This window comes from Bombus flavifrons, chromosome 1, assembly GCF_040668555.2.
Source record: "Bombus flavifrons isolate JBK064 chromosome 1, iyBomFlav1_principal, whole genome shotgun sequence".
NCBI classification, from domain to species: Eukaryota; Metazoa; Arthropoda; class Insecta; order Hymenoptera; family Apidae; genus Bombus; species Bombus flavifrons.
This window is the reverse complement of record NC_138442.1, coordinates 21,026,366-21,048,952: the sequence shown is the minus strand read 5'-3', so window position 1 is coordinate 21,048,952 and position 22,587 is coordinate 21,026,366. Positions and strand designations below refer to the sequence as shown.

At 32.8% G+C, this 22,587-nt stretch overlaps 5 protein-coding genes across 10 annotated transcripts in view; 2 read left to right on the top strand and 3 right to left on the bottom strand.

Annotated features, from left to right (window-relative positions):
* Window positions 1-2,220, top strand: part of LOC138181415 (dipeptidase 1) — a 247,882-nt gene extending 245,662 nt beyond the window's left edge. For both annotated transcript variants that reach the window (XM_069116189.1, XM_069116179.1), the window contains exon 8: window positions 115-2,220. In XM_069116189.1, coding sequence (XP_068972290.1) covers window positions 115-246 — 132 coding nt within the window. In that variant the 3' untranslated portion in view covers window positions 247-2,220. The remainder of the gene's footprint in view (window positions 1-114) is intronic.
* Window positions 1-8,424, top strand: part of LOC138181434 (three prime repair exonuclease 2) — a 227,381-nt gene extending 218,957 nt beyond the window's left edge. Inside the window, exons 1-4 of one of the 2 annotated variants that reach the window (XM_069116217.1) lie at window positions 6,584-6,997; window positions 7,100-7,266; window positions 7,335-7,463; window positions 7,710-8,424. In XM_069116217.1, coding sequence (XP_068972318.1) covers window positions 6,790-6,997; window positions 7,100-7,266; window positions 7,335-7,463; window positions 7,710-7,940 — 735 coding nt within the window. In that variant the 5' untranslated portion in view covers window positions 6,584-6,789 and the 3' untranslated portion in view covers window positions 7,941-8,424. Of the gene's footprint in view, window positions 1-6,583; window positions 6,998-7,099; window positions 7,267-7,334 lie in introns of those variants that run through there. The other variant, XM_069116207.1, reaches the window with a different exon arrangement.
* Window positions 2,416-6,437, bottom strand: ida (anaphase promoting complex subunit 5 ida). Its single transcript, XM_069116109.1, has 11 exons — window positions 6,226-6,437; window positions 6,077-6,126; window positions 5,524-5,903; window positions 5,287-5,440; window positions 4,998-5,179; window positions 4,811-4,924; window positions 4,617-4,746; window positions 4,234-4,536; window positions 3,349-3,470; window positions 3,008-3,275; window positions 2,416-2,891 (listed from the first exon to the last, which is right to left on the bottom strand). Exons 1-11 carry the CDS (start codon window positions 6,362-6,364, stop codon window positions 2,523-2,525), a joined length of 2,211 nt encoding a protein of 736 aa, XP_068972210.1. The 5' UTR covers window positions 6,365-6,437; the 3' UTR covers window positions 2,416-2,522.
* A 101-nt stretch (window positions 8,425-8,525) lies between the features above and the next one.
* On the bottom strand, window positions 8,526-13,617 carry cGlr1 (cGAS-like receptor 1). 4 transcript variants are annotated; one of them, XM_069116166.1, is made up of 11 exons: window positions 13,596-13,617; window positions 10,856-10,956; window positions 10,652-10,768; window positions 10,342-10,512; window positions 10,158-10,258; window positions 9,776-10,073; window positions 9,542-9,706; window positions 9,351-9,476; window positions 9,084-9,267; window positions 8,785-8,832; window positions 8,526-8,702 (listed from the first exon to the last, which is right to left on the bottom strand). In XM_069116166.1, exons 3-11 carry the CDS (start codon window positions 10,766-10,768, stop codon window positions 8,629-8,631), a joined length of 1,284 nt encoding a protein of 427 aa, XP_068972267.1. In that variant the 5' UTR covers window positions 10,856-10,956; window positions 13,596-13,617; the 3' UTR covers window positions 8,526-8,628. The 4 variants fall into 4 exon arrangements, with proteins under 4 accessions (XP_068972267.1, XP_068972257.1, XP_068972243.1 ...); XM_069116156.1 differs by lacking the exon at window positions 13,596-13,617 and adding an exon at window positions 11,549-11,660; XM_069116142.1 differs by lacking the exon at window positions 13,596-13,617 and adding an exon at window positions 11,058-11,499.
* A 724-nt stretch (window positions 13,618-14,341) lies between these two features.
* LOC138183418 (FIGNL1-interacting regulator of recombination and mitosis) lies at window positions 14,342-21,004 on the bottom strand (the record flags this gene model as incomplete). Its single annotated transcript, XM_069120296.1, has 11 exons — window positions 14,342-15,056; window positions 16,202-16,402; window positions 16,507-16,834; window positions 17,530-17,761; window positions 17,986-18,151; window positions 18,232-18,358; window positions 18,452-18,597; window positions 19,102-19,295; window positions 19,678-19,835; window positions 20,304-20,524; window positions 20,849-21,004. Coding segments are annotated over 11 exons (2,550 nt in total), but the record flags the coding sequence as incomplete, so codon positions are not given.
* Between the last annotated feature and the right edge of the window lie 1,583 nt (window positions 21,005-22,587).

Sequence of the window (22,587 nt, the reverse complement as noted above, 5' to 3'; positions counted from 1 at the left end):
TTTGTTTTACGAAAACTTAGGACAAAAGTAAAACTTTTTTATGAGAATGATATCTTGCGTAGATTTGCGATTTTTTAAAAAGAGAAAACTGCAAGTGCGTATTATTCGTTTCAGGTGGAAAAAGTGAGGGACGACATGAGAACAGCCGGTATGACGCCTTCCGAAGAATACCTTCAGGATTCTCCCGACACAACCGGCAGTTGTGCGCTCGATATCAATTCCGTGCAAACGGTCATGGAGATTTGATCGTTCTATCGTGCCCTTCTATAGTTTCCGGATGGTGTGCAAATTACTTCTCCACGAGCACCCTGCCGTCCTATGCTCGACAAGACGAGCTGAGTCGCGTTGGAACCGGAGAAGTCCTAGCAGAACGAGCGATCCAAGAGAGAGAAAGAGAAAGAGAGCTTCTCATTGCTTGATTCTTGTCCGCCTACAAAATCTGTCCCTTTTTAGATGCTCAATCAGGATAACAATTGAACGAGAGAAAAAAGAAAGGATGAAGAACCTACCTCGAACGAAATACACAGCTTCGAATGTCTAATTTGCTGGGCTTGTAGGTTTCCTTTGCTTGAAAGCACAAACATAGAACATTATTATTTTTCAACGAGCCTCTCCAAAACTGTTAATTCGCCATGTTTATAATTATTCGAACGATTAAGAAAATACGACGATCGTGTTTTTATCATAACATTTATTTTATTATCGTTAAAGTTAAAATAACCATTAAGCATTACGAAATTCACGTTCTAAATTACCCATGTATTTGTCAACAATAATTTAAGGCTTAAGTTTTAAGTAGAGGAAAACTGATTATAAAATCGTCTGTATTTTAACATTTATAACAACCATATTTTGGTATCTCGTACATATGTTTCAGAACAGACATGTACAAGGTAACAATGCTATTTTTCATAGGAGTAATAGCAACGCATTGTAAAATTTATTATAAAAAGAAATACGTGTATTCTAATATGCAATCTTTGAATAAAGTGTAAACAGATTTTTCTCCACTTCATAGTTTTACGATACAAAAGCTGTTAATTCGAAGAATTGTGTACATCACTGGGAGAATTTAAAATTTTCATTGTCGTTCGAAGAGTTATAGAGCGCTGTGTTCTTCAAGAAAGTAAGTTTTGTCGAAAACCAGGCTAAATCATATAATTTAATATTGTATACGTGCGAGTATATATACATATATACCTCCGACGTATGTTTAAAAATACCACTAAATAATTTAATGAAAAAGAATTTAGTTTCAAATCGATCAGTTACAATTAAAAAGATCATACTTCTAGATAATGTTTTTGACGTACTAGAAGTACCAAATTGCATGAAATTCTTGTAAAAAATAATTTTTGAAATGCCAAGCAAAACGATCAATTATGCGTAAATCGGTACACCGAAGCAAATAAAGAGAACATATTGTGACAATATAGAAATCTTCTAAACTATGTCACTGTCGTACTGTAAAAGAAAAAAATATTATGTGTAAACCCGGCTGTGTATCTTCATATGTCTTCCCCCCTTCGTTGCACCAAAAATACGTGCACTTTAGCGTTAATAATTTGAGGAATCAAAATGAGCAAACCCATATCTGAAAGAATCACGGGTTTATTTGAAAAAAAATTATTAAAGTCGTTGAAGTGAAAAAGGTTTCAGAAGGAAAACATATCTGTTTTAACAAAATGATGCAAAGAAAAAGCATATTCGCAAAGTGAATCTTGCTGTTAGTATTATAGAGAGGAGAATATTGTTATACAAAACAAAATGCTTTCAAAAAATAAGAGATACTTGGATAAGATAAAAATTGCTCACAAGAACTATTGTCGATAGAATTCAAACGTGTGTGAGTGTTTCTCAACGTGTTATGTCGGATGTAATCTATCACTTATACACATCCAAATTTTCCTCGGCAAAAGCATCATCTAATATCTTCGACGACTCGCTGGAAGTTTCTGGGGTTTTGATAAAAATTCACCCCTGCGATTTTCATGTGTCACCATTCACCTATTTGTGTCCTGTGTGCACTTACTATGTGATTCATGCGAGTTGATTCTTCAGAAAAAATTGCTATCGGATAACAAACAGAATGAAGATAACTCGTATGGATTATACCTAACTCCTACACGAGGAGTAGGTAAGAAACTTTAGAATATCAAAAATTCCGTTGTAGCTTCGCAGCGGATTCTATAAATAAATGTTTCTATTGTATACTTGTCATTGTTCGACTATTCATTTCCCCTTATCCTTATTATACAACAGATTTTTATATCTTCAGAACATTTCACGTAAGTTGTATTTTACAAAATGTAATTGTATGAATCTAATTATAAGAGTTTTATTAGTATCAATACCTTAGTATTTTTTTCAATTATTGCCTAATACACATACCTAATAATAAACAATAATTCAAGATTTTTAGGAAAATACTGTATATTTGAATGTTTCGTTTCTTAATACAAATGAAGAAGTTTTCCAATTCTACATATTTGTCCTTATCTTCTTTTTCTGTATTTTGGTTTTCAATATAAAAACAAATTATTTAATTTTGTAAGAAGCTGTTGATCTAGTTGGCGAAATTCAAAAGCACATTGATTTCGTTCAGTTTTAAGATCGATTTCGTGACATAGTAAAGATTCTAAACACAATGTAATTCTTAGTCTTCCATATGCTTCGACTTTTGTAAAATAATTTTTCGCCTTTGAAAGTGCTTTAATAGCTTTTAAGATTACTTCCTTTCGCGCCTTGTCACATGTTGGAGCAGTAGCAACTAAACATTTCGTATATAAAACAAACGCTCTACCTTGATCGTAATATCCTCCATGCGCTAAAATTTGTATAATTGCTTCTTCTACTAAGTTTAGTGCTAAAGTTGGCATACCCATTATTAACTGGAACGTTAATAAAATATCAATATAATACTCATAATATCTATAATATTTATAATGTAATCAATATCCTCAATATCTTTAAATTAATGAAAAAATGTATTAATTAATCTAATTACCTGAATGTTTGCAAGATGCATTTTTATTAATGCTTTATAATAAGATAGATGATTTTTTACTGCAAGTTCTAGAGCTGTATTTAGAAGTACCAAAGAATTCACTCCTACAATCCCATTCTCTGGTGAAACAGAAGCGCACATTATTTGACTTAATAAAATCATAGTTCTTATTTTATTTTGAGGTGTTAATTGCTCTTCTTTGCCAATGCTGTCGATACATTCTAAACCTTTTGGATAATCCCCTTTCTCCAAACAAACTTCCGCTAACCTAAACATTCAAATTTTTAAAGACAATACAGACCCTGCATAATAAAACGACATATTTTAACATATCGCTATACCTAAATTTAGATTCCAAAGGATCTAAACTTGAAATATTTGACGCTATTGCTTCAGCTTCACTCCACTTTTCTTGTCTCATTAATTGTGTAAACACATAAAGTTGCTCGCTTAACTTCCATATCTTTGAAACAAATAACATTTAAACTTCGTTATATGATTCATTCGGTTATGTATAGCATTAACCCTCTGCGGACGAGTGTCGGCAAATAACCGTTCAAGTCTTTTCACCGTTGTGGACGCGTGTCGGCATATAGCCGTTCGAATCTGTTCACAGTTTCGGACAGTTACCTTGAAGTGGCTGGCGTACGTCTATTTTTCTAAGCCATAATCTTATGTGTATTTACGCATGGGTATAGTAAACTAAACAGTATTATGTTTTTGATGAAAGAAAATTATAGATCTTTAGAAATCTTATTTTCCGTTTAACGTGAACTCGCGATGCAAGATGATGATCAAGTCAGGACGAATTTCAATTTTTCAATGGCATTACCAGATGAATCAGAAAGCTTTTTATATATTTTACATATTTTTTATAATACCTTATACACGATGCCTAAAAGTTCCAGAAAAACATGTTCGATAATGATAGTAGTGATGACGAACATTAATTTGAACCTGACAAGATAGAGGACGACGACAGTGCTTCAGATAGTAGAAACGAACTCCGTTCAACAATGAATCGGCTCAGACGTTTCAATACTTCTAGTAATAGTGACAATGATGATGAACTAAATATTGATGAAAATAATACAAGCCTTGACAATGAATAACGCAAGCGTTCAACGTGTATATTTTCTCAACTGCGCACGCCAATACCTCTCGTCCACAGCGACGCTCGCTCGTCGAGCGGCCCCGTCCGCAAAGGGTTAATTTCTAAATGGTACCTTATTACACGGTTCATTAGGAAACCTCTCCTTGGCATGAGCAAGTACGATGTCAACCAAAAAATATTCTCCAAATTCTACTAAGATATTCGCGATATTAATGACAACCTGGCAAGTAGATGGTCCATTAAACATATGCTGTTTTTTATCCCCTGTATTATGTAAAAGTAATAACTGAGCACAGACTGAAGACATCTCAGTTTTACCATAGTATGCCCATAACGCAGATTTTTCTGCATATGTCATTGACATTAAATCTACCATAGAATGTTGACAATTTAAGACATCAGATTTCATCAGAGTCTGCAATTAAATATTAAGAACAATTTAATCTTGAATAAGCATTAGAACACACATTGAATACAACTGAATTAAAGAAATACCTCGAACACTTGTGATGGACTCTTAGCTTCTAAAGCAGAATTATGAGCATATGCAATAAGACCTAATCCAGTTGTGTGAGTTATTCCTAACATACTTGCCTTGCCAACTGACCTTTCTATCAATGGTCCCCTAAATTATATTACAAATATGGTGATAAATATATATCAATGCAAGTTAAGAGATTTTAACTTACTTTTGTTTGATAGTTAAATAATACATCCAAGCATGTGCTAATTGTAAACAGACATTGTCTCCAGCTTCTTGAGCCATCATGATAGCTTCTTTTAAAGCAGCTTGTGCTACTTCCCTTAAACGAGAATGAAATGACAACATGAATTGTATACAAAATTCTTAATTTTTAAATTTATATAAAAACGCACTTATGATTAAATTGAGCATGTAAAACTGCTAAATTTAAAGCTGCATATCTGAAAATGCGAGATTTATCTTCAGGTGCAGAACGGTTTTCCAAAGGTGCTAATCTATCAAAGCAGTGATAAAGACTATCTATAGCTCCACAGTATTCATTGACCCTTAAACAGTTTAAATAACTTAAATAATGCTGAAACATATTAAAGATTATGAGAAAGTAAGAAATACAAAAAGATATTTAACTGTATCTTTTAAAATATATATAAATAAAATGTGTTCTCACTACATGATACTCACAGCTTCTGCATAATAAGGACTACAACTTAAAAGTTCTCGTACAAGAACTTGCAGTTCTCCAGGAGACATCGCTTTATGTTCATCTGTTTGTATAGTATGTGCTTGTTGTGCAACAAGTAATTCAGCTTGTCTTCCACCCCAAGTTGTTTTAATTCTTTCAAAATACAGAGAAATTATAACAAAATACATATATATCACATAACAAAATTACAGTTTATGAATATAATGAACACATACTCATTTATATATGAATCTTCTGTTTTAGAAGCTGCAGATATATCAGAACCATCAAACGTATTAATTCTTTTATCCAAGTATTTTTTCAAAGCTTCATAAAGAGCTACAACTTGATCAAAAGGTAATTTTTCAAAAAAGATTATAACTCTCCTTATATATAGTCCAAGCACAGAATTTTTATTTAGGGCAGGTAAAGAAAGAGAATGATCCAATGTTGGTTTCATAAGACGTCCAACATTATCAAATAAATCTAATAATCCTTCAACCCCTTTTCCTCTTAACATATTCAATTGAACTTCCATATGATGTGCAAACCGATGTAAAATATATTCAGGGGAATGTAATATATTTAGAAGTGTATTAAGATCCATGTCAGGGGACTAACAAAAAAGATAAAAGCATTTATTTAATATATTCCAACAAAATTAAATATTAACCCTTTATAATAGTATACATATGAATGTGTATGTGTGCGTTTGTGTGTGTATAGAACATTTTACTTTATTTAGTGTACAAAAAATATATTAAATAAAATCATTTTATTAATGCTTACTTGAATCAATTTCAAAGCGACTAAACAAAAATCGCGTCTTTCCACAATTGCTGAAACAAAATATTAATATTGATAGTAACATTAATAATATAGTATTACAATATTTATAATAAATTTAGATTATGATGTCTATAAAGATAGTAAATTACCTTTTGTTGTTTCATTGCAATATTCTTTAATCAAAATGACAGTTGCTATTTTGTATGGTGTCAAAGTTTCTTTTTGCACTCTTTTTATATTGCCATCGATATTCATTAAATCCGTAGACATTGTGATCAACGGTATCATAGCACGTATTTCAACTAACTATATACTCTCCATTTTAAACGAAAAGAAGATTTTATATGTTTGCTAATTTATACATCTGAAATTAGCAATGGTAAATGAATTTATACTTATTGTTATGGTATACCAGGATTAGTTCAATATTATCACGGTGAGGGAGCTTTAACTCTCATATGTTTTATCCAACATCGCATCCTCTCTGTATGTACATACATACTTAATGACAAAATCCGTAATCACATAGTTGACAACCCAATACTTAACATGGTTATGTGTATTTTAATGCATGTTGTGATAATGTTACTGCAAAGATAACATTACAAATTAGTGAATTAATTATTAATTTTGTAGTTAATATAAACTTTATTTCCAAAATAGGAATCCAATTGCACATCTACTTTAATTGATCTTATTAAAGCTTTTTAAAAATGATAAAAACATTTATATTTCTTGATTTGGAAACAACTGGATTAATTACAAAGAATTATATGCCAAAAATCACAGAAATGTCATTAATTGCAGTATCAAGAACTGCTATATGCAATACTACAAATATTTCACCAAGAATTTTACAGAAACTTGTTTTACCAATACATCCAGATGTACCTATTTCAAAGGATATTCAAAAATTGACAGGTATCTAACATTTAATTATTTTTAGCAAACAATTTTTATTTTACCTTAAACGAACTGCTATATCTTTCTATTTTTATATAAATAAAACTTACATTATTATAGGCTTATCCAATGAAAATTTAAAAGAATTTCCATGTTTTAACCATGACATATATAACTTAGTAGTGAATTTTATAAATCGATTAGCAGCACCAGCTTGTTTTATAGCTTATAATGGAAATAATTATGACTATCCAATATTTTTATCAGAATTCAAAAATATTGAGAAGGTACATGTAGTATTATATCGTAATATAATTTTACAAATTCATGAATAATCTAATTTGTCCCTTTAAAGAGTTTCAGTGAAAATGTTTTAAGTATTGACATGATGCATCTAGTCAAAGAATTTTTCTCCTGTAAACAAAATCCAAGAAAAGAAATGAATATTGTACAACCTATTGCTGGTAGTTCCGATTGTACTGAAGTTAGTATTTTATTGAATGATGGTTATGATAAGATTTTATCTGATGCATTAGATTCTATTATGGATACAAATCTTAATGATCATAACAAAAATAACACTCCAACTAAGATTAAAGAAACAACAGTTCATTTGGATAGTGTATTTAACACTCCACAAACTAGTTACTGTAAAACGATACAAAAAATTAATGAAAAAACACCTGAGAATCAAATTATAAAATTACAACACTGTAATGAAAATTTTCAGGATAGAAGAGGAAGTAATGTAAAAAGACAATTAAATTTTACAAATAATCGGCCTATTAATTTTAGATTGGGTAGTGTTTATAAACATATTTTTGGTAATAACCCTGAAGATGCACATAGTGCAGAAGGTGATTGTCTTACTATGATTCGCTGTGCTATCAAATTAGGAAATTTCTTCGTAGAATGGGCAGATTGCAATGCAGTACCTATAACTAATTATACCAGCAAATAAAATATATTTGTTGAAAGAGTAACATTTTTTTTTGATAGTATTGTGTTTATGATTCCACTTAAGGAAATATATCTATTAAATGTGTACATATATTGGATTATATCAAAATCTATTTTATCTTCTGAAAATAGTTCAAAATATAAATTTTAGCAAATATATTACAAATTTTGGAAGTGATAAATGTAACTATAAATTTAGAAATTTATTTTACAATGTGTACATACGAATTTATATAGCGTCTAAAAATTCTTTTATAATAATAGAATGTACATATGTATATAATAACAATAATAATAATAATAATGCCTTATCATGTATTAGAGTTTGTTTATTACAAAAAGGTTTTCTCACACTACAGACATTGATTTCTTTAGTATATATTTCCTTAACTTAGGGATAGTTATTTTAGTTGAATATCTACGTGAAAAAATAAGTCGAATCAGATAGGATACAATTTTTTCATATGACGCTTTGTCTCTGAGAAAATCGAAATTGAAAATTTGTGAAGTATTCTTTAACTTGGGTAAGTACTCACTAGGTATGAGCAAACAATCAATAGAAGGTTATTATACATCTGAAAATAAGTCAAAAATACAAAATTAACTTTTTTCATTTAAGACTTCATTTTTAAGAAAACAAAATGTAAACATGTTTAATTACGAACTGGTCTGATAAATGCGCAGGAAAATTAGAGGATTACACAAATGGCCTGATTTGTTTGGTTTGCATCATTGTTTCCCTCGCCAGTTGGAATTATGTTGCCTATAATACATACATACTGACGTAACTATGTACAGAGCGTAATTATTCTAATTATTGTTTTATTATGATAACTAATATATACCTGGGTTATTTATGTTATTCTTTAGTGAAAATAATTCCTCCGAGTTTACTGTAATGTAAAAAATAATAGCTTTAGATTTGATACAGACTAGCAGGACATTATCATTGTGAATAATCATTACCTATTTCTCTAATCACTATGTTTATAAATGTTTTAGCAAAGAATTTGCAAAGAAAATGTTTTACATATTCATGTGGGACAAAATCCACTTATTTGTATTAAGTTTTTATACTAGGAAGTCACATAAAACAAATACCTATTTTAATATAATTTAACACATTTTAAACAACATAACTTACGAATATATTTGGCCAATATATATTTATCCGTTGCATTCTTTTCAATATCTTTAATGATGTTTTTTAAACGTTGAGCTATGTTATACATTTCCATCTGGCTAATTCTGCATAATAAATTGTACTTTTCATTCCAATAATAGTCTAGCTTCCCTTGCTCACAAACATGTTGTAATTCTTTAAGCATCTAAAAACAGCAATAATTTATATGGAAACATGTAATACTTCATAAATTTTATGTGTATATTGATTCAATATGGTTTATATTACCTCAAAAAAGAAGTATGTCAAAGATATTGTATTGATGCTCATATCTATTTCTGGCAGTTTGTTTAAACATGTAGTTTCTATGTAATAGCTTGCTATACTATTCATGCTTTGTGTATTTCTGAATTTCTAAAAAATACAATGATGTCAGAAATATTATAATTATACTAAGATGAAATACTTTGTTAAGCAACCTTCAGTAAACGTATAACTTGTTTTACACGACCATATCTTGCAAGGATTTCATTTTCTTGAAGACTAAAAGCAGTTCTCCAATAAAGGGATGCCTCACTAGAATCGCTATCATTACAATTAGTACGTATTGGTACTGGGATTGCAAACCAGGTTTTATTTCGACACTAAAGATAAAAAATATTTATAATACAAGTGCCTTTATATAAATAAAATACTGTGATAAATACACAAACCATTTCAAGTTCATCAAAGTTTGAAATATATCTTTGAATGACATTTATATCAAAAGGTAAGGATGGTGCTAAATCAACATATATGTCCTCAGTTTTATTTGGAATATTCACTATTAATGTGATTGCAGGCCCACTTTCACTTTTTTTAATGTTTGCTGTATAAGAATTATTTATTAGTAATCTGTATCTATCTTTAACCTTCTGTAGCTTGTTCATAACTCTGTCTATAATTCCTTTAATCCAAAAACGAAATGTATTTGGATCCACAAAATTACCATATATTAATTTGTTAAGTTGTCTAGAAAACAATAATATTTAACATAAGAGTGTAATAAAATTCTTCCTATACTTTATACTTAATAATTATAGTTTATTGTGTAACCTCATTTCTTTATTTGTAAGATTTTTATATGTATATGTATTACGTGCTTGCACAGAATTTTCTATAGATATTATTACAAAACCTGCCCGATTTGAGAAACACTAAATAGTAGAAAGAAAATATATATCAATATAAAATTAAACATAATTTAATATCCATCTTAACTAACTAAAAACATCCTTACATTTATGTAATTATAGTTGAGAGGGAGCTTTAAAGTAACGTTGAGATCAAATTCATTTGGTGCCTCTATTTTTGTACCTTTATAGAAGCTACCACAGAAAATAATTTGTTGGTACATTTTTTGAAACAGTGAATCCTCTGATTTCATATGATTTATTAGCGTTTCAATTACCTATTTATTAAATTAAATTATAACAATACATATGAATATAAATAGAAAATTTAAGTCATTATTACGTTTTTAAATATTTAATATAATCTCATTATGAACAATATATTTAATTATATAGTTTCTATGCAGGAATACGTACTGGTAGTAACTGCGAGTTAACTTTCTTTACCTCATCAATTTGTAGCGATATGAACGTGTTACATATTTTGATTATTTCATCACTTTGAAAATACTTCTTCATATCCGCGTTTTGCATCTGTATATACGAATAAAAATATTTTAATATTTAATGTTTTAATAAATAAAGCATTCTCAATCTATGTAAGATTATAATAAAAAAGACCTTAAAGATATATTAATGCGTTTTTCTTTTTGGAAAAAGAAACAATGGAAATATATGACGTGTTTGACTCGTAATATGTAAATCCCTCCTTTTGAATATTACTGCAACAAAATCATATATTATAAGCTTTGGAAGAAACAGTTACATGGCATAAATCGAAAGAAATCGACATTATACGATTTAAAAAATATAATTATTATACTTGTTAGGTACACACTTAATAATAAAATACATATCACTATTGAAATATGGATCAAATTCACGAATAGCGTTCTAAACACGTATTGTTACAAACCTAATCGTTTTGAATTCAGAACTGGTGAGTTCACTATCGAAGTTACTACTGTGGAAGTTTAGCTTTGCTTCGCAATTTATACGCTGTTATCGGCAATGTCAATGAGATTGAAAAGCGATCTGAAGGATGGAGATATACACTCTTTTTTAATAAGACAGATATCAATTGAAATTCACTTTTTAATAATATCGTAGTCCTTAACTGATTCGAATGTCTAGATCACTTTGCTAATTTCATATAGGATATCATCATATGTAAGATAAAATATATATGTATATGCAATTATGCACGTACTTATACCATATACTTATTTACTTTACACATTATAGACTTGTATACTTATTTATGTCAAACTTAATGCAACAGTTACGTAATATGATATGCAATTATGCACGTACTTATACCATATACTTATTTACTTTACACATTATAGACTTGTATACTTATTTACGTCAAACTTAATGCAACAGTTACGTAATATGAAAACAATTTCATAGACTTTTCTGTAATATCGGAACTTGCTATTTAATTACTTGCACTAGAAAGACGTGCCATGTACGTCGAGATGCTTTTGTTGCAAAATCGCCAGCGATGGGTTCGGCTTTATCACGATGGGTTCGGGCTCGAAGTGATATAGAGGGTCACTGGACGTAGCGACGGGATGGACGTTTTGCCTAAAGGAGGTCTGGAGTAGTTGTATGGGTTTTCCGAGAAATGTGGTTGTGGCGGCATGCGGCCTCAGGAGCGGGAGTAGCCACGTGTCATGTTGCCTCGGAGGTGCTGATACAATGAGACATACATTGTATTAATAATCAAACTCCAGGCAGAAACTGCTTAGCAACGGCGTTTGGAACTTTCTCAATGCTTTCAACGAATCTGCCTAGCAACGGCGTTTGGAACCTTCTCGATGCTTCCAAACGGGTATAGAAAAACAAATGCAATCGTACAGCGAGAAAAATCTCCACGAGGCTGGCATTCTTGCGACTGCTTTGGAGAGTGACACGTCGAGTTTTCAACCATCGTATTTCTGTGCTTAGGATCAGTCTGCGCTTAGTAGGGAGTTGTCCCGTTGGCCGTGGATTCGTTTGAACTTAAAAGATATTGTTGAACAATGGTTGATTTACGTGAGTTGTTGCGCGCCCAAAATTCCAACCATAACCCGACATATATATATAAAAATATAATTTATTTGGACCAAAATATCATTATGTATATATATATAATTATAATAAAAATTGTATGTTGAAAATGAGATGGGAATACGTATATAATATAATATATGTCGGAGATGAAAGGACGTCGGAGCCTTCCCTTTGGAACCCCGGAAAAATCCCTTAACACCGTAATCTAGATTCTATCATAGGCGTAAATTAAACAATTGTCGTCATTCTTCGAGTAAGATGATTACCAGATGTCGATGCGTCTCCACAGTACGTAATCAGCTAGTCCGAGGGCCGTTATAAGCACTAAGATCTAGTTACCTAAAGTCCTTCAAACAAACAGTCTTTGTCCCAACTACGAGAAGATAGAGGAGACCTATTTTTCAACGAACGACGTCTCCCACTAGCAACTTTCCCTCGAGGGCGGCTAGCATCTTTTTCTAACCACGAGATGGAGATTGACCAATTGGCAGCAACGCCAATTTCCCTCACGTTCTGAACGAAGGCTATCCTCGACGAATCCGATGATCTTGTCACGACCGGCTCACTTTAAAATCGGAGATAAAGATGTGGCGGCACTCGGCGACAATGTATATCGCTGAAGTGCCTAATGAACCATCAACATCCCAACGGTCCTTCCACCGAAGGTTCTAGAAGAAAGAGCACGTGGCAACGGCCGCGGACGCCTAGCAAATGCATGGACGGTGGGGATGTTGAGGGATGACAAAAGAAAGTGATCGGATCCGATCGAAAGTCAAAAAATCATAAGAGCTTCAGTCTTAAAAGGTCACGCTTAGAGCTCGAAAGTAGATTGTAAAACCAAGTGTTAGAAGAAAAATAAAGTTTCTTTTTTTTTATTCTTTTTTGTTGTTCTTTTGTGTAATTTTACGTGACAATCTCGTGTCCTTATACACATCCCATCATAGTTTCCCCCTACAGCATCATCGCGACGGAAAGTCATTCTCTCGTGAGGTCGTATTAGCGAGTTACTTAGCGTCTGTACGCTCGGTGGATATTCCACGTTTTAACAAAGAGTCCGACTTAGATTTTGCGAGCATGTTCATCTATCATCCCGTTGACCGCGGATTCGTTATTGAACCTGGGATCATTGTCATTAGTTTCTCGAGTATCTAATTACCACGGTTACTTGTCCAATCCTATAATAATCCTATTTGCACTGGTCAATGTCTTCTCTATTGCATAACGACAATGTGTAATCCAAACGAAGATTCGTTTCACGCCCTTAACCCTAATTCTAATGTAAACCCGACATGTATATACATACATTTAATCTTTTGCGGACGCGTGTCGGCATATAGATGTCCGAATCTGTTCCGGACAGTTATCTTGAAGTGGCAGGCGTACGTCTATTTTTAATAGACGTATAGGCTATAGTTAACTAAACAGTAGTATTATGTTTTTGATAAAAGAAACTTATAGATCTTTAGAAATCATATTTCCCGTTTAACGTAAACTCGCGATGCAGGATGATAGTCGAGTCAGAACGAATTTCAATTTTTCAGTGGCATTGCCAGATGAATCAGAAAGCTTTTTATATATTTTATATATTTTTTATAATACCTTATACGCGATGTCTAAGAGTTCCAGAAAGAATATGTTCGATAGTGATAGTAGTGATGACGAACATTATTTTGAACCTGACAAGATAGAAAACGACGACAGTGCTTTAGACAGTAGAAACGAACTCTGTTCAACAATGAATCGGCTCAGACGTTTCAATATTTCTAGTAATAGTGACAGTGATGATGAACTAAATATCGATGAAAATGATACAAGTCTCGATAATGAATAACGCAAGCGTTCAACGTGTATATTTTCTCAACTGCGCGCGCTGATACCTCTCGTCCACAGCGATGATCGCTCGTCGAGCGACCCCGTTCGCAAAGAGTTAACATTAAAGAAATAAAATGATCTTAGGCCGAATTTTTCTACAATATAGATATTATTAAGAAGATTTATTTAAATTGTTCTTATTCTTTGCACAATTATGAAGGATTCTTAATGAAAATAAAAAGAGTATTTATATTTATTTGTTCGATCATTTCGCGCGCTTATTCTTCATAAAAAATTACAAATTATTATACAAAATGTATTCGAATAAGGCTTATTTGGATTCAGTCAGATCCAAAATCTTCATGCAAATTAACCGTAGTCTTCGCATCACGTGATTTGCGATGTCACTACTGTTTTTTAAAATATCATTCAATTCGTCACATATTTCGCTTACGTGTTCATCGAGCTGACTTAAAGGCGAGTTTTTATCGAAAGTTTCGATAGACTCGATTTCCAATTTAGCGAGTTTTTGGTCCCTTTGACAATCCTCGTAATTGTTACAAACATGGTAAACATTTTGTGAATGTTTCGCCATATGTTGCAAATAATCTCGAATATTTGAAAAATCCTGAAGCTCGTAATAGATCGTGCCGGAAAGATAAGCAGGCAAAGAATCTCTCAACGACGACTTTCTTGTAACCGCGGCTGCCATTTTAGTCACAAGATCCTCGTTCGGACACATGTGAGCTACATAATCAAACGATTCGAAAGCTTCCTGTCGTACCCATGGATTTTCATCTTCCAAAAGTCGACAATTGAGCTCCGTTAATGCATTAACCGTTTTAATCCCACAGTTATCAAAGGAATCGATACTGTTTCTCAAGTAATACGACGCTACTGCCTTTACGTGTGGCGGGAGACATAACAGCGACGTTAAAACTGCTTCTAGAATCTGAAATCATTAAACATGATTATTTATGGTATCGGTTAACCATAACCATTAAAGCATAGATTGTGACTTGTTATGCGGATCACGTGATTTATCGATAAAATAAACTTTCGTAAGGTAATTTCATCGATGGTACGAATTACTATCGATTACGTAATAAATGAAACATGTAAAAGTATTAAATCAGTCTGGACTACGCGAATCGCAGAAAAATATAACCTTAAGCTTATATAAAACGTTAAGACTTATTCAGAACTATAAAGTACGCATAGAGTAATTTTCGAAATTTGTCTACGTTGACGATTGTACAAAAAATGCTGGAAGAGGATTTAATCTATAGCACTTATTTTAGAGAGTGACGGAAGCCAGGCAACCGTTCCAAGCGTTCGAAGTTTCACGTTTTCTTACGAGATAAATAATATTCCACTGAAAATTTTTCATTGAAAAATAAATAAAAAATAACGAGTTCAAAATAGTTGATTGGAACCATAATTGCAACTAAATTAAAAATTTAATTTTCTGTAGTATGTTTTATAACGTGGTATGTATTTCCTGTTTTGTTTCTCATTACCGTCGATCGCTTATTTTCTGTTTATAAATAGGAGTCAAACGAGTTTAATAGCTCGGTGCACAACTACATAGGCGGAATTCACTGTAATGGTACTGGCCGGTACATGCACCGGCACTTGTGTCCTTGTCTAATGATGCATGCATATCCGTACTTCACACTATATTGTACGTATATATTGCATTACCAGAAACGGTAATAGGATAGATAAAACATCCTGCATGTCATAGCCATCGAAATAATAACCAGATAGTAACACGATAGTCGTGTCTGATAGATACCCGACGATAGCACCTCCAGAGAGACCAAACCTTAGTATAATAACCCTCCCAAATCAGCACTCAACACCTTTTTGTTACAACACTTTGATCCGTTACTCTGTTGAATTCGTACAATAAATTTTACTATCATATCTAAAGTCCGAATTTTTACTTTATTTGTGAAACCTTGAGCGAAACTATGACGCGAGGAGATCGCCGGTTCTTATTGGACCGAACAACGTGCACGTGTCAAGACACGAGCTGATCGTTTAAAAAAGATTAATTACACAGCAAAGTAAAACGAGAAAAAATGTACATACCGAGAAGAAAGTATCGTCTTGAATTTTTTCAGGCTGCGTAGCACTCAACAGTTTCGACGTAAATTCCGATAACATATCCAACTGTTTGCCTTCGAAAATTTCGATCGTGCTTGCGATCGAGTTCCATATTTGGGATAGGATATTAATGGTATTTTTCTCCTTCGTGTAGTTGAGTTTTCCGATAAGCGACATCAGCATTGTCTTTTAACGAGGAAAATGATTATTAAAATTTTTGTAAGATCGAGATCGAAAATTTATCAAATCTTTTTATTATGTAGTTTATCCTTGAACATAACATAACATACGATACGATTCCAATTCTGTACAGTAGGCTGCCGCTGTAATTCGATGAATGAGCGCGGTATCTCGTTTAATACGCATGCCAATCGATTCTGCAAGAACGCTTTCGTTTTCGGGGGCAAAAATCGTGCAACTGCCAGCCAGCATGGATTTTCCAGATCATCGAGCTCCGTTATAACGGTGTGCTTCGTTTCCTCCGGGAGCAAATTGTACAATCTTCCAATCAAGTTCTCCAACATAACGATCTCGAGACTGTTGCTACGTCTCATTAAAACAGCATAAACGTTCAAGAGGTATTTCACGTGACTAGCGCAAAGTTCTAAAGAACCAATACTGAAAAACAGGGTGTTACGTTGAAGAAGCAGACAATGTTCAGAAAATTCTTTTGCGTTTACATCGAAGAAACAATCGGTTTTAACTTGATGAAATACAATTCCTTATCATCGAATTACGACCACCCAAAGTTTCTGATATTTTTTGTCTTTTGACAAAATTGAAAGATTTGCTAAAATGTTATACGTATTCGTTTTAATAACTTTTGTTTCATATTTACGTCTTTTCTCTTTATATTATAGCTCGTACCGTTTGGTCCATGTCCTCGTTATTTTACCATATGTCTTGAGTTTTTTCTTTTTTTTTAAATCGAGTAACGTAATGATCAGAGACGAGTAAACGAGTGATTTCAACAGATTCTAAATATTTTGCATGGCACGTAAGTCGAACGAATTCGCTTATTGTTCGCTATGACAATACGAGTGTACTGTTAGGTTTATATTGCGTAATAATCTTGATAATCGAAGACAATTTACTATTTATAACATAGTCTTGCGTAGTTAAAAGTTTTTGTACGTGATCTTAATTCAACGGCCAGGGATTGTAATATCATAGAATTTTCTAAATGATCACATTTTGATTACGAGATAAACTATATCGAGAACGTATTTGGTGTAGTGTTTTACTTCAAAGGCGAAGAACGAACGACCGAAACTTGACATCAACTGTGAAAGTTTATTGATCGATTTACAAACCGGCCGATGAAGCACCAAATATCCGAACTAAGCAAAGAACTCCAAAGTTGATTGCTTAATAAATGCTTCAATAAAATCAACTCTACAGCGTGAAATCCGTCCGCAGGAATTTGACTGATCAGTCCACAAATTGGTACTATCGTGGCTTCGTATATCGAGGCGGATCTCGATCTTTCTCCAATATCGTGTACGCCTGGTAATTTCACCTGACCCACGCAAATCTCCTCCTGCACTGTTTAACGGTACAAATATAAAATAATTTTCAAGATTATTAGAAAATATCAGAATTCTTTACGTGTAACGTCAGCTTTCTCTTATTCTTTAAAATCTGTTTCTCAAGGTTTATGTTAAAAGATCAAGTAAGTTAATAAGATTTATTTGGTTGAAAATTCTATAATGAAAAATTTGCTCGAATTTGATAGATACCAAAGGTAAGATTCGAAACGTAGTACTTACAGTGATTAATGTTGCTTAACGCGACATCGATGATCGATTCAGCGCCTAATGTCCATTTGCAATGTTGCTCGTATGGCATGTAAATTAATTTTTTCATGATATTAACCGTTAACAGATGGTAGCCTAAATTATCGATATTTGCCTGATTTCTATAATCGAAGAACGCCTAAAATATTTCAGGGATATCGAATAAGATACGAACGTTCTATGTTAAACTGATCTGTTAATTAGATTTTGTCGACGAACCTGTTTAAAATCGGATGATTTGAAAACGGTATTCAAAAATGGTTCGGATCCCTTCGAGATTTGAATGTTTATTAGATCCATCAGTTTGCTATCAATTTGCGAGTTTTGTAAACACAGTGGAGAACACCTGATTGCAAAGAGCGATGTAAAAACCTTTAATCGGTCGTAAGATACAAAAATCGAGAAATCAAATAAAAAAAAAAAAAAAAAAGAAATATACCTGTGCATCTTTAACAAAAGTTCGATCACAAACGGAAGAATTTCGTTATTTATGTGTGAACAATAGGCTGCAAACAGTTTGTCCAAAATTTTTAACGAATGTCCAATAACTTTTATTGTTCTTTCTTGTACCCGATCACTTGAGTCCTACGTAAAGATGATTATAGAGAAAAAAGCAAATATTTTTATGGATCTATCAAGTCTAGCATTTTGTGTTTAGTTTAAATAGTCGTTTCGTTTTTAGCTTGTTCCTCAAGATATTTGTTATCTGAGACAATGGAAAAAGTCGTTATTGCGAATTATCTAAGATTGTTGAAATACACAATACACAACAACAAATAGAACATCTGCTAACGAGAAAAAACAATTATTTTAAAACTGATCAAGTAGCAAATAATTCTATGCAAACAAATATCAGACACGATCTATCTATATCATCGTGTATCTATATAAATTTTTAAACATAATCTAATCTCTGTTTCTCTCTGTTTTTAAATTCTTTAGGTGTTAAGAAACGAAGTTTCACAAATTCCAATACACGTTCGGATCGAACTTTAGTTCATTTCAACGATTTTATTATATCAACCTTGTAATAATAGAAAGTAAAATAATTTTTTCGTGTAACTGTAGAATTTTTGTCTTAAAACTTACCTGGCAAAATACCAGCATCGAGGATACATCTTTTGTGAATTGGGTAAGCTGCAAAGTGATGTTCATAGCGTTTATTCGTTTTACATGATGTTGATTCGTAATCGCCAATTTACCGAATATTTTCGACGTTTCCACGAACGTTTTCAAATCCAGTTCGCGCGAGATGGTAACGAACGATCCGATCGAATCGATTACTGTTTTCAATAGGAGACGCATGAATAAAAAAACATCGAGTTTAATTAGAACAATGAATTGGCAAGAATTAATAATACTGAGATATGTACATACGTGAAATGATTAAACCGTTAAGGACCAAACGTTGAAATAACATATAACAAATACGTAAATACAACATTATTGCACAATAACAAATCTGAATATCTACAAATCTAATGATCTGAAAATCTAAAAATATGAGAGTCTGGTAACTTGAAAATGGAATACTTGGTTAAAGCAATGTTGGCCATTAATGGATTAAACAGAGCAACGGTATCTTCTTTCCTCTACTTGACGTACTCGATAAAGATAAAGATGGTTCGGGTTAAAGAATCGTTAAGACGTAATAGGATCGCTCACCTTTTACCAATAGTTCCGTTTCCGATTCCGTATCCGTGTCGAAGACTATTATGTTCTCTAAAGTGGCCAGGAATAGAGTCAAGATCGTTTTCGCCTTGCGAAATAGATTCGTTAATTCCTCCGATACGTCCTCGAATAAAGTACCGTACAATTTTTTACTGTAAAAGTAGATACGTTTTCAAATGAAAAAATATCATTCATATTTACCAGCTGTTCTTATTTAGTCAAGAATAATATTATTAAACAATATTTGAACTAGGGATATTTATGCAAATTCATATTTTCATGAGTACAATTAAAGAAATGGAATGTAAGCAGAGATTTCTTTCATCTCAAATATTATTCGCTCGAATATTAATAACAAATATTCTACTTTGAATTTTCGCTTTTAAATTTTCTATAAACGCATAAAAATCCACAATTTCTAACAACGTTATTTAAGTTACAGCTGGGGGTAGCCATCCACATGTTATTTAGCAATTAAGCCAGAAAAATTTACCGAATGTTCAGTTGAAGAAATTGTAAAGTATAAATTAAATAATAATAAAAAAAGACTTAAGTTATTGATATAATAGCATTAGAAAAAAGGAAAGATAATTGAGAATGTCTCTGACCATTCACCTCACCTTGCTCTACAATGTTCGAATATTAGTTTAATCGTGAGAAGCACGTTCTCCACTATGCATTTAAAAGCCGTGGCAGATGTTTTACAAAGTTTCGAAACGCGTTCCATAGATTTCTCCCACACACTTAGTAATTCGCGACACACGACCATTTGTCGTTTCGTATCTTCCACCGTGTGTCCATCCGCGTTCGTATTTATCGTTTCGCCAATTTTCTTCAGAGCCTTCAAACAAGAACAAACTTAAAAGATACAACGATTGGTCGAACCAAATATCCATCGATGTTCGCATCTCTTGAGATTCTTAATTAATTCTGCCGCGTTCTTCGAACTATTCTTGCTAGAATTGATGCAACGATATTTTTAAAACGTTTCTTAAGTCTGGAGAGATTGCAAGATAATCATTATCGATATGCATAATTTTTAATTTCGATTTCATGCTAAGAATTTTCTTCGGTCGTTGAAAGTGTTCGTTCTTATCGAGATACGTAAATTCGAAGACTGCAACAGAATTAATATCAATTTCTAAGGTAATATCGTTCACTTTACCTCGGATAAAAGATAATAGGCGAAGGGTAGTATTTCGTTGAAAATTTTCTCAGCGAGCAAATTATCCGAACACGAGGACAAAGATTGTTGTAGAGCCTGTTGCAACAACTCCGTGTCGCATCTCTCGGTCAGGTTCTCCAAAGCGTCGTGATCATAGTTACGTCAAGGATAATTAGTAGAAATAAATCGTTTTGCATCGTCAGAATGTAAATAGTAAGGTGAGAATATAAGATTATTCGAAAGGATATTTTCAAATTGGACGAATAATCCTCGGTACTTTTGTCATTATCCGAAAAAGAATCCTCCAATAAAGCGGTAAAAGAAGTCTCGCTTGCCATTTTGTTGAAATATACAAATTCTATGTTCAATTCTGATGTTGAGTTTCGATACCTGCGTGAAAAATCATGTTTGTAATATATTAGGTCATCCCATAAGTTCGTGCCGACTTTTGTGTATACATTTAAGGACCAAGGATAAGGGACCAATGCACTTGAGCTTAGCTGATCGAGAACAGGCTAGAGCAGATTTTCGTGGGTATAAGATCGTAATATAGTGAACACAGTGACTTCTAACAGTGAAAAATCATGAGTGGAATGCGTATCCATTTTCGACATCTCGTGTTATATGAATTTCGGAAAGGAAGTTCTGTAACAGTTGCCACGAAAAACATATGTGCCATTTACGGAGAAAATGCGCTTTCATCTCGCACCTGTAGGAAGTGGTTCCAACGTTTTAGAGCTGGGAATTTCTGTTTAGAAGACGAGGAACGCTCCGGGCGTCCTCTTCGGACAGACGAAGATAAAATTCGGGATCTTGTTGAAAAATCACGAAGTTTGACAGTTCAAGAGATGTCAAATGTTCTGAAAATACCTAAGACAACGATTCATAGGTGTTTAAAAAAAATGGGGATGGTGTGAAAGTTGAACGTTTGGGTGCCCCATGAACTTACGGAACGGAACTGTCTTGAACGAACGACAGCGTGCATGTCATTACTTGCGCGTATTAAACACGAGCCATTCCTTAAACGCCTGGTAACTGGTGATGAAAAGTGGATACTTTACGAAAACCCTGAACGGAAACGTAGCTGGTCCCAACGAAATCAGCCATCTCAACGCTGTGCAAAACCAGGATTACATCCACGTAAAGTTCTTTTGTGTGTATGGTAGGATTATAAAGGAATACTCTATTTTGAAGTTTTATCTAGTGGCGATACCATTAATTCAGACAAATATCGTACTCAGAAAAATTAAGGGAAGCACTAGCTGAAAAACGACCAGGTTTAGTGAATAGGAACAACGTTATCTTCCATCACGACAACGCTAGACCGCATGTCGCGAAAAGCGTTACAAAAAAATTGTCTGAATTTAATTGGGAAATTTTACCACATCCCCCATATTCCCCAGACATTGCCCCATCTGATTACCACCTGTTCAGAGCATTACAACACTTTTTAGTAGGTAAAAAATTTGAAAATATTGACATTCTCAAAAATAGCTTAGAAAATTATTTTAAAGAAAAACAAGAGAACTTTTATCGAGACGGAATAATGGCCCTACCAGAAAAATGGGAAGAAGTTGTACAACGAGAGGGGGATTATATTTTTTCATGAAACTGAAAGGTATATAAACAATCTTAAGATATATAACCGCTCGAAAAACGGTACGAACTTATGGGATGACCTAATATAAGAGCATTGCGCGCGTTATAATACATATCATTTCGTTATTAACAATCGACTG